The sequence below is a fragment of the Notamacropus eugenii genome, chromosome 2, assembly GCF_028372415.1.
Source record: "Notamacropus eugenii isolate mMacEug1 chromosome 2, mMacEug1.pri_v2, whole genome shotgun sequence".
Classification (NCBI taxonomy): domain Eukaryota; kingdom Metazoa; phylum Chordata; class Mammalia; order Diprotodontia; family Macropodidae; genus Notamacropus; species Notamacropus eugenii.
In genome coordinates, this window is record NC_092873.1 from 499194913 (window position 1) to 499207537 (window position 12625).

General features: G+C 38.4%; 1 protein-coding gene across 4 annotated transcripts in view; it reads right to left on the reverse strand.

The window, feature by feature from the left end:
- Positions 1–12625, reverse strand: part of KYAT3 (kynurenine aminotransferase 3) — a 64275-nt gene that overhangs the window by 19901 nt on the left and 31749 nt on the right. For all 4 annotated transcript variants that reach the window (XM_072648985.1, XM_072648984.1, XM_072648983.1 and 1 more), the window contains one exon: positions 10507–10583. In XM_072648985.1, the coding sequence (XP_072505086.1) occupies positions 10507–10583 (77 nt within the window). The remainder of the gene's footprint in view (positions 1–10506; positions 10584–12625) is intronic.

Consider the following 12625-nt stretch of genomic DNA (forward strand, 5'->3'; position numbering starts at 1 on the left):
GGAGCAGAAGAGAGGTCTGTACACAACATCTGTAGATATGACCAAGGCCTTTGATACTGCTAGTCATGAGGGCTTATGGAAAATTATGTCAAAATTTTGCTGTCCAGAGAAGTTCATCAGCACTGAACACCAATTTCATGATGGCATGCTTGCCCAGGTTCTGGATAATAGACAATGCTCTCGTGCCATCTCAGTCACCAGTGGAGTGAAACAAGGGTGTGTACTTGCTCCCATGCTTTTTAGCATGATATTTTCAGCAATGTTGTCAAATGCTTTTAATAAGGATGAACAGGACATCAAGGTCACCTATTGCACTGATGGTAAATTCTTCAATTTAAAAAGGCTACAAGCCAAGACCAAAGTGGAGGGGGTGTTGGTGCGTGATTTTCCGTTTGCAGATGATTGTGCAGTCAGTGCAGCCTCTGAAGCTGAGATACAACAAAGTATGAATCAATTCCCTGATGCTTGTGCTAATTTTGGCCTAACAATTAACACCAAGAAAACACAGGTGCTCTGTCAGCCACCGCACACCATCCATATGTGGAACCATCAATTACAGCAAATGATGCAGTTTTGAATGCTTTGGATAAGTTCACTTACTTTGGTAGTGTACTTTCCAGGGATGTACACATTGATAATGAGGTCAACGCATGCATTGCCAGAGCTAGCTCAGCATTTGGGAGGCTCCAAAGGAAAGTATGGGAGAGAAGAGGTATTAGACTGACTACCAAACTGAAGGTCTACAGAGCCGTTGTGCTGACCTCATTGTTGTATGCCTGTGAAACCTGGACAGTATACAAGTACCATGCCAGGAAACTGAATCATTTCCATTTGAATTGTCTTAGGAGGATTCTGAAAATTGCCTTGCAGGATAAGGTACCAGACACTGAGGTTCTTTCTTGAGCTGGACTGCCAGGCATTCAAACTCTGCTTCAAAGAACACAACTTTGATGGGCTTGCCATGTTGTTTGAATACAAAATGTACGCTTGCCAAAAAGACTATTTTATGGAAAACTCACAGAGCACCAGCATTCACATGGTGATCAGAAGAAGTGAGGTTTCTCAAGAACTTTGGTATTGATTGTGTGACATGGGAGTCACTGGCACAGGACCACTCAGCATGGCATGCCCACATCAGAGAAGGTTTTGTGCTGTATGAGCAAATCAGAATTGAAATAGCTCAGAGGAAATACAGCATGCATAAATTTAGAGAATCCACCCCCAAATGTTCACATGGTCTATCTGTGCCCAACCTGTGGTAGAGCATTCCAAGCTCATATTGGTCTGATCAGCCAGTTGGACACATTGAAACTTAACTCTTAGCATAGTTATATCATTTTGGTCCTTTTCTAGAAAGAAGGACAACCGACCAACCAGGGAGGTTCATCCCTAAGAGACTAGCATGGATTCTTTGAAAGAAATAAAATGTGAAATGGCCCCCAGCTTTATTGTGAGCCCCTTTATTGTGACTGCAGCAGAAGCTTCCACTGTGATAGTGGCTGAGTAGTGGCAAAGGAACAAAGAATATTGTTAATGTCAATTTTTCAACCATATCTAAACATTAATTTAATGGTTGATGACCTAAAAGTAAGGTCCTTGGGCAACATCAATGAGGTAGAAATGGACCATATTGATAATAATATATTGCTATAAATGGAAGTTGCAACTAAAGGGAAGGTTGGCACTTGTTCTTGGGGATGCAAATAGAGTTATCAGAATAGGCTTCAGTCTATAGGACAATAGGACCATAGGACACTTAGTTACCTCTCCTTTTAGGGCCCATAGGAAGCATAAAAGAAAAGAGAAGTGAAAATAATTGCAGATTAGGCATCAAAATCTGTTGCAATGAATGAGGAGAGAAATTCTTTGAAGAACTAAATAAGATCTTATAAAATGGATCTATATATACATATAGGTATATATATGTATATATCAAACAGGTCTAATCACTGTATATATATATATGTATATGTATATATATATATACATATGTACATAATATACATGTATATATTACTGTTTGTTGACACCAAAGCAAAGGTGGCCATACAATAAAGACAAGAAAGCAGCATATACAAATGCAACAACTCCAGTATGAGCTATTCCAGGAAAACCCCAGAAGAGTCAGACACAACCGAAAGCAACAGCAGCAACAACGACGTCATAGAAGTATAATGCATATAAAGAAGCGTAAATTCTATAAAGTTGTCACCATAATGAAAACACCAACAGAGCCCAGAAATTATTTCAAATATCTGAATTGCTATTTCAAACTGCTGGGCTGGAAAAAAATGTCTCACCCCAACCTTTTGTTTCCTTTGCCGCTCCAAAATTTGATATGAGGCATTATTTTAAAGTTGTTTGGAGGGGAATATTGGGAGAGTTCATCTGGGTAGCTGCCAGAAATCCACCATCTTGCATCTCAGATTTCTTCTTCCAGCACTTAAGTGTGGTCCAGCAAGTTGTCCGGTTTTTATCTTCTGTGGTACTATTGCTGTTTTCTCATATAGCACGTAGAAATATGATATATGAATATAGTAGTGCACTCTGGCTCTCTATTGGCCAACATTGTGTCCCTGCCCAAGCACCACTTGATGGTTAATTTTGGGGCCCTTATAGCTCAGAGTGAATGCAAATAGTAAATGTTTCTCTTTTGACCAGCAACCCTCAGGGTCGTTTCCCCTCCAAGTTTCATTTTTTTTTTTTATTAAAGGGACCATTCTTTAACTCATTTCTTAAGCAGGTCTAATCACTGAATGGGTGTTGCCTCAGTCAAAGTGAGAACTCAGACCTTAGCTTAAAAAGGCAAAGGTCTCCCACTGCATCCTGGGCCATCTAGTTGTCTTGATCTATGTCTGGTCACTGGACCCAGATGGCTCTGGAGGAGAAAGTGAGGTTAGTGACTTTGCACAGCCCTCCTTCACTCAAATCCAATTCAAGTGCAAGTCATGGCATCATCTTCCTGATGTCATGGTCCTCTGAGAACAAAGGACAAATCACAACCACAACTTCTGATGGAGTTAAATGCTGCCTCTTAGAGATGTGAGAATTATCTTGTGGGGAAACCCTATGGAGTTCTCATTGTTTGTTTGTCAGCTTCTGAATTTCCCCATCATTTTTGTTCAACCTTTCTTGATGTTTGAGAGTGTTTTGGCCTAGATGAGTAAATTCAGTGCTTTATACCAAATCTCTGACAGCTGCCCTCTCTTTTTCTGCTTTACTGTGGCCAAATGTGTGTTGACTCAGCTTTCCCTCCAAATTAGCAACAAATTGGTCACAGTGGTGAGGCACTTTAATCTGTTGACATTAAATCTTCTGGTAGGCATTTTGCCTGGGGGCCACCACTTTTGCTGAATGTGAATGTTTAGCTTGGAAAGGAAAAGTATATGATTGGTCCAGCACTCTGAACCACAGATTGCCTTTAGAACTCTCATATCCTGTCTGTCTTGTCTCTTTACAATGATGTAGTCTGTTAAATGTCAGTGTTTGCTCTAAAGGTGCATCCATGAGATTTTATTGCATTTAAGTGAATGGAAGACAGTTGATGATAAGAAGGCTCATGAGATGCACAAGTTTTCAGTAGTAAGTGACAGTTGCTGTTTTCAACTCCATTTCTCCAATGACTCCCTGCCATGTCTGATAGTCTGGGCCTGATCTGGCATTAAAGTCACCCAGAATTACAAACTTGTCCTCTTTTGGCATATTGATGATAAGGATCTCCAGGTCTTCATAAAATTTGTCTTTGGCCTCATCAAAGTTCATCATGGTGGGAACATATGCACTGATGATGGTGACATAGCCCTTTCTGGCAAGTGGCAATTGCATTGTCATGAGCCTGTTGTTCACTCCTCTTGGGAGGCAATCATTCCTATTGATTAGATTGGTTTTGATTGTGAAACCTACTCCATCTTCACCACACTGTGGCCACATCAGAAAAAACATGTATCCAGCTCCAAATTCAGTAAGCTGATCTTCATTTGCCAGCCCTGTTTCACTCAGGGCTGGTATTTGGATATAGTACCTGCTGAGATCTTTTACAACAAGAGCTATTTTGTCTTTCAGGTCTACTAGATTTTGTGTTGTTCATAAGTATGTGCACATTCCATGTACCAATGGTGAGGGGAATCATCTTTGCAGGTGTTTTTGTGCATTTTTTTGTGTTTTGACCATAGAGTAAGATTTCGCACCTGCCACAGTAATCAGGCCAGGGTTGGGTAAGCAGACAATTTTTAGGGCATCTTTTCTAGCCCCTTCTGCACATCAGGAGGTGAGCAGGTGGTCCTTAAAAAAGGCTGCTTGGACACCTAGGGGGCTACTGAATCCCACTGCTATTTCAGTCTGGTAAGATGACCCTATGATCTGAGAAGGCTGTGTACAAGGTTGTGACAGAAGCTCCTAGTGTATCCACACCTGCTTCTGCTTCACTTGTCTTTTGCCACATGACTTTGAGGTAGGTAAAAATGGTAAAATGGTATAGGTGATGTCTTTTGACTTGCACAATTATTGGATTTAAGTGAGGCAGAATTCCATGAAGTCATTGGTCTCACTCTCTCTTCCAGAGTCATTGAAGTTCAATGGCAAGACAAAAGTTAAGAAAGCTGATGAGGGCTTAAGATGCAGTAGATGACCTTGGCATCTTCAATGTCTAACTAAGCTCTAAGCACTTCACAGCACCTGCTTCCATAGTCTTCATGGGCAATTGGAGCAAACTGTTCTCATCTGCCCATTCCACTGGGGGATGTCTTCACATGTTTGGAATAGACATGCCCCTCACTCAGTGATGAGTTTGCAGTCCATTGGTTACCCTCAATATGGTTTAGCTTGTGTGCTGAAACAGTTTACTGGAGTGAGGCCACTGCACATGCTTTGGCTTCTTGGAGCCACGGGTGAGAGTTGGGTGGCTGGTGGACACCAAAGATGGAAAGCAAGGCTAAAATGGGTGTGGCAGCCCTCACACCAGAGGTACTAGTCTTCCCTGAACACCCATATACTCCAGCAGACACCTACTACTGATACACATATCTACAAGAAGGAGCCATTAAGACCAATGTGCCTTTTTCTGTAAGCCCAGGAATTTAATTACCTCAGATCAGTACTGTTAGCTGTACGTGCCAGCCTTCCTTTGTGCACTTTGTTATGAAATCACGCCATTCCTAACATCCCTAGGTCATCTAAGTTGGGCTGTTACCTTGAATAAAGCTGACGGGTCAAATGAAGACAGGGATGGCCTGAGGGTATGGTAGTGAAACTGACAAAATTCAAATGTCTCTTTGCTTTTGTTTTGCAAGAATATGTCCATTGATGGTTTTTATGTTGCTTAATAAACCTATAAATGATCTTAAGGTGGGTATGGTGATATCTCTTTTCCTTAATATCCCAAACCTAACTATCTTACTTGTCCATCCCACAGTCACACAGTCAGTATATATCAGAAGCAGAATTGGAACTTGGGTTTCTCCTCTCAGTTTCATACCTCTTCTACAACATAATGCTACCTCTCCACAACAGGTAAAAAAGGGAACAGAACTGTTACTATATTTCTATAGTAACTTCTTTTCAAGGTTGATTACAGTGGAAATACTGTATTCACATATCATATGTTCTGGGTGCTATATGAGAAAATAGCAATAGTACCATAGAAGATGAAAACTGGACAACCTTCTGGACCACACTAAGTGCATGAAGTAGAAATTTGGGATGCAAGATGGCAGATTAGTGGCAGCTACCCAGCTGAACTCTTCCAACACTTCCCTCCAAACAACTTTAAAATAATGCCTCAGATAAAATTTTGGTGTGGCAGAGGCAACAAAAGGTTGGAGTGAGATATTTCTCCAGCCTAAGAAAATTTATGAGTTGGCAGGAGAAGTCTGTGGCACCAGGGTAGAGGCCTGATCAGAGCCCACACATGCAATGGTGGCAACAGCAGCTGTTGCAGCAGCAGCAGCAGCTTCAGGAGCTCTCAGTCCAGAGATGATAAGGGGTCAGACAGGTGGTCAGAAAGAGATTACAGGGGACCTTTTGCTCGCACTAGGTATACCTGGCACTGATTGTCAACTCTATTGCCTATATTCAGTTCTGAGCTGCAGTTCCAGGGTAGAGAGGAGAGCTGGGGGTTGATCACAAGGGAACTGGGGCCCTGGTCCCAGTTTCAAGGCAAAGAGAACACTAGTGGGATTAGGGGGACAGCTAGCAGCTACAGAAGAGCAGGGACCCTTCTTAAGCAAAGATCAGACCAAAGACCAGGAGAGCAGTGATGACATCTCTCCCCAAATCATACCACCTTGGAAACAACAAAAGCTTGTAGACTCCCCCTCCCATCCCAGTAGCTCTGAAAACAGTAGCATAAAAAAGTCTGAAACTTGGGACAGTGCCTCCCCACCCCCAGGTGAGCAGAGCCCAACTTTGACATAAAATTAAAAGTAAAAAAAAATAGGTTGCATGAATAAGCAAACAACCAAAAAGGATTTGACCTTAAATATCTACTATGATGGCAGAGAAGACTATGACATAAACCCAGAAGACAGCAATGTGAAAAGCTACCAAAAAATCCCTCAAAGAATAAGGCTAATTGGACCCAAATCCAACAATAATTTCTGGAAGAGTTAAAGAAAGAGATAAGAGTGGTAGAAGAATTAGGGGAAAATGAAAGTGATGCAGAAAATTAAGAAAAGAGAATTAAGAGGTTGGTTTAAAAAAAGGCACAAAAACATAAAGAAAACAACACCTTAAAAAACAGAATTGGAGAAATGGAAAAAGAAGTATAAAAGCTCACTGAAGAAAATTATTCCTTAAAAATTAGAATTGGCAAGTAAAAGCTAATGACTCCATGAAACATCAAGAAACAATAAAAGAAAATCAAAAGAATAGAAAATAGAAGATGTGAATTATCTCATTGGAAATACAACTGTCCTGGAAAATAGATTGAGGACAGATAATTTAAGAATTATTGGACTACCTGAAAGTCATGATTAAAGAAAGAGCCTAGACATCATCTTTCAAGAAATTATTATCAAGGAAAACTGCCCCTGTATCTTAGATCTAGAGGGTAAAAGAGAAATGAAAACAATCCACTGATCACCTCCTGAAAGAGAATCTGAAATAAAAACTCCCAGGAATATGATAGACAAATTCTAGAGCTCTCCAGTCAAAGAGAAAAATATTTCTAAAGCATCCAGAAAGAAACAATTCAAATATCATGGAGCCACAGTCAGTATCTTACAAACTTTAGCAGCTACCATGTTAAAGGAGATGAAAGTCTTGGAATATGATATTCCAGAAGGCAAAGGAAGTAGGATTACAACTAAGAATCACTTACCCACCCAAACTGAGTGACATCCTTCGGGGTGGGGGGAGGGAAGAGGGATAGATATTTAATGAAATTAAGGGCTTTAAAGCATTTATGATGAAAATACCAGACCTGAATAGAAAATTTAACACTCAAACAGAAAACTCAAGAGAAGCATAAAAAATGCAAACATGAAAGAGTAATAATCATAAGGGACTCAATACAATCAAGTATGGGAAGATGATATATGTAACTTCTAAAAACTTCATTGTTAGTAGGGCAGTTAAAAAGAATTTTATATAGACAGAGAACATGAGTATGAGTTGATTATGTTGGAATGACCTCCCTCCAAGAAAATGAAGGGGTGAGAAAGAGGCATACATTGAGAGAAGGGGGATGGGAGAGGTAAAATGGGGAAAATTTTCTCACATAAAAGAAGTACACAAGGAAAAGATCTTATAATAGAAGGGGAAATGGCATTGGGGGGGGAGGTGGCAAGTAGTGCTCAAATCTCACTGTCATGAGAATTAGTTCAAAGAGGGAAGAATATATAAACACACTTGGTTGTATATAGAAATGTAATTTACTCCATAGGGAAATGGAAGGGGAAGGGGATAAGAGAAAGGCAGGAGAGCGGGGGAATGATAAAAGGAAGAGTGGACTAAGGGAGGCAGTGGTTGGAAGCTACATAGACCTTTAAGAAAGAACAAGATAAAAAGAAAAAGGAAGCAGAATAAAATGGGTTGGAGGGAAATACATTTTAATAATCATAACTGTGGATGTGAAAGGGATGAGCTCACCCATAAAATGGAAGGAGATAGCAGCATGGATTAGAAACTGGAATCCAACAATATGCTGTTTACAATAGACTCCCTTGAAAGAGAAAGATGCACTTAGGGTTAAAATAAAGAGCTGGAATTGAATCTAATATGCTTCAGCTGCAGTAAAAAGGATAGGGGTAGTAATCATGATCCCAGACAAAGTAAAAGCAAAAATAGACCCAATTAAAAGAGAAAATCAGGGAAAACTACACAATGCTAAAAGGTACCATAGACAATGAAATATGAAAATTTTTACAGGAAATTCCTGTGGTAAAGGCTTCAATTCTCAAATATATACTGAGTTTAGAACCTAAATCAAGTTTATAAAAATAAGAACCATTCCCCAACTGATAAATGGTCAAAGGATATAAACAGGCTCTTTTCTTTATTCAGAAGAATATTTATTTATTATTATTCAGAAGAATAAATCAAAGCTATAGTAATGTGAAAAAAGGCTCTAAATCACCATTGATTGGAGAAATGCAAATTAGAGCAACTCTGGGGTACCACCTCACACTACGCTAATGAACTACTTACTGGTGAAGTAATGAACTGATTCAACCATTGTGGAGGATAACTTGGAACTATACCCAAAAGGCTGTAGAGCTATGTATGCCATTTGGCCTAGCAATACAGTTACTGGATCTGTATCCCAAAGAAAACAAAAAAGGGAAATGGACCTATATGTTCAAAAATATTTATAGCAGCTCTTTTTGTGGTGGCAAAGAATTGGAAATTAAGGGGATGCTCATCAATTGAGGAATGGATGAACAATTTGTGGCATATGAAAAGTGAGGGAGTATTCTAGTGCTATAGAAAATAACGAGGGGAGTAGTTTCAGAAATCTTGGCAAAACCTGTATGAAAGGATGAAAAGTGGAGAAGAAACGAGATTTCATTGTGTGTAGTAACAGCAATGTTGTAATGACCAATTGTGAAAGATTTGGCTACTCCAGTCAGTACAGTGATCCAAGACAATTCCAAGGACTCATGATGAAAAAATGCTATCCACTTCCAGAGAGAGAGAACTGGTTAACCCTGAAATGTGCAAATTGAAGTATATTTTCTCTTTTTTTTTGCTTTTTTTGAAATGTGGCTAATATGTGCTGCATGATTTCACATGTATACTTGATATCATAATTCTTGCTTCTCTGTGGGTAGGGGAATGATAGGAGAGAGGGAGAGAATTTGGCATTCAAAATTTAAAAAGAAAAGAATATCATAAATAAATAATAAATTAAAATGTAAAAAAAAAAAAAAAAGAAATCTTGGATGGATTTGACACAATTTTAAAGGAATTCCAGGATCAATTTTCAAGATATTGGAAGGAAAAGATGATGTTCAATAGTGGGAAAAAAATCACCAGCTATATTATTTCCTCTCCCCAAAGAAATCAATAACCACTACTAACCCATATTGCTTACTTTCTCTTATCTGTAAAACCTTTATAACAATTGACATATGTTAAGGGTATTCTTGATGAAAGGGAGAAGGGAACAAGAAGGCTTTTCCAAGCCATCTTTTACAAGAGAATACATATTGGCAGTCATACAACTGACTGAAATAAGATCCTGCTATGCTTATTATTTGTGGATTATAAAAAAGTTGATATGATAAAATAGAGTGTCATGCAGGATGTCCTTGGCAGAGTCTCAGCGAGAAGAAATTTCCTATATGGCTAGATGGTACAGTCCTTCAAATGCTCTTACTTGTGGATGACATTGTGTTGATGGTAACACGCCCTAAAATGTTTCAGAGCAGATGCCATTTCTACTTATTTCCTGTAATCTCATAGGCAAAGTTGCCTGATAGCTAGGTTCTGATGAGTTGACATTATTGATCATCTCTGAAAGTTTTTGAAGAGGACCAGTGACATCACAGGGTGACATCTTGACTTGCCTGTGAATTGGATTTAAGTAAGGCAGAGTTGTGCAAAGTCATCAGCCTTTGAGGATGAGTCATTACTGTAATATCAGCTTTTAAAAAATCTTTTTGGAGTTATGAAATCTTCATGATATACACTCTACTGTTCATTTTATTTAAAAAAGAACCTCATCCAGTTCTTTTCATTTTCTAAAGATGCTGTGAAAATTGATAATAAGTCACAACAGTGTTGAATTTTAGAGCTGGAAAGGGATTTAAGGGATTCAACCTCCTCATTTTTGAGTTGAAGAAACTAAACCCTAGAAATCTTTCACAATCTTGTCACACAGCATATGAGCGGCAGAATCAAGGCTATGGCATACCGTCTCTGGAATAAAGATCAACATGTAAAAAAACCAATTATGTATAATTCTATAAATTAAAGAATAAGTCTTCAAATTAAACATAGAAACTTAAAAACACAGAAAATGAAAACTCATGTCTGTTTTCATCTACAGAGTTCGTTATTTCATCTTACCTTCCAGCCAGTCACACTGAATGTCTTTCCAGCACTTCCTACTGTTATTGTCCTTTCCCACATACCTGGCAAAGTAGCTGTACAGGAAAAAAAATGAAGTTGTTCATCTCTAATGAATTTACATTCTTTATGTTCTGATACTAAATCATGTCATTTTAACTACAAGTCATTTTGGATTACATAATTATAACCAAAATATTTACTAAGATATTATAATGCTTAAGATACCAAAATTCTATGCCAGCATAATACGCTTTTAATTGTCTTTGTTGTAGCTTCTTTTTCTCAATTCAATGATGCTACACAAAGGATTTTGAAAGGTCATTATGTTGAGGTAGCAGTGGACTTTATGAAATCATGTCATCTCAAAAGTTGGAAAGGACCTCAGAGGCCATCAAAACCTACCAATATCTTAACAAATGTCCTCTCTATGCATAGCATACACGTTGTTGTCTAACCTTTGACTGAAGACTTCTAGAAAGGAGAAGCTGTTATCCACCAAGGCAGCTCCTTTCACTTTTGGACAGCTTTCATTGCTGGAGAGTTCTTTCTTACATCAACTCCCAAAATTTGCCTTTTTACAACCCCCTCCCCCCGCCTTGCTTTTAGTTCTGTCATCTGGGGCCAAGAAAAATGAATTAAACTCTCTTCCTTATGTCAGCTATTAAAATATTTGAAGACAGGTTCACATGCCCCCACTCCTCCCAAGTCCTTTCTTTTCTAGGTTAAAGATCTTCAATTCTTTCACATGATTTCATATGTTATGAGCTCAAGGTCTTTCACCATCATGGTGGCCCTTCCTTGAATATTTTCAAATTTTAATTTCCTTTTCGTTGTGTGGCCCATGGTCTGATTAGGGAAGAGGGAGAAGTAGTAAGTGAGGCTGTATTAGGAGGAAGGTAGGTAACAGTGTAGGTGGTTCCATTAAATATTTATGGAAAATGGTAAATTCCTGTGCTTTAAAACCAGAACAAAGCTTTAAACATTTTACTTGAGTATAACAGATACTTCCCAATAAATACTGAAACAAAACTTCTTACAAAGTAAATCTCTCAAAAAGTAATTGATGAAAACTCTAAGTGTGACTGCATGTCACTTTCCATGTATGTAATTGATCCATTCCTCTAAAAGCCATGCCCTTTAACTGTTAAAAGTATGATTCCAGCACTGACCATTTTATCTGTTTCATTGTCTCAGTGCTATGGGTCTGAGGATTAGTGGAAATGTTCAAACAAAGTTACATATAGATAACCATGAGTTTTTGGTATTGCTCTAAGAATCCTCTGTTATTATCTGTGTTCGTGTTCTTTAAATCAGCCAAGGCAGCTGTTACTCAAAGGAAACTTATACTTTTAAATCAGATAAAGAGTTAGAGACATGACAGAGAGCCCCATTCTAGGGAAAACTGCCTATGTGACAACATAAAAATATTATTTTTCTGACATATGGTTGGAAACCCTTATTATATTATGTTAAAGAACCACCACTACATTCTGCAAATTGATGTAATAGTCATTGTGCATCTTCCCTCAAACATGTCACTACATTTCATGGAAGAGGTAAAGTTTAATGTGAGTGAATGGCCCTCTCTAAATATGAAATAGTGGGCTTGTTTTTTCCCTTGTTTTATTTTTATGGACTGTGATAAAAACTAAAAAGCTGAGTATAAAAAGATGTCTTGCTTCTCTTTGGTAAAGCTATTTTATGTTACATTTTTACTCTGAAGGGTTTATAGTGTGTAGGTTTAAACAGTAAATTTCATGGTCATTTAAAATGACCTGTTGAAGAACATACCTAAACAAAGTTAACTCCAATTCTGGAGCTTTGAGCAGAGCCATTATCATGTAGATGTATTTTATGTTGGGCATAAAATGCTTTTGGTTCATTAGTTACTCTTCCGCCCCCCTTTAAACTAAGATCTTAAAGTAAAAGTGATTTCAAATGACTATATTTCTCTAACCTCCTACTGGGGAAAGATTCAAGCCTGCATATACCTCAAGCAGTCACTTATGATAAAATTCTCATACCACCTCACAAACTACTCATACAGAAAAGTACTTCCTTAAGTAAATACAGCTCAAAAGCCCTTTCAACTTGCTGCATTCCTGAGGTAGGTTCA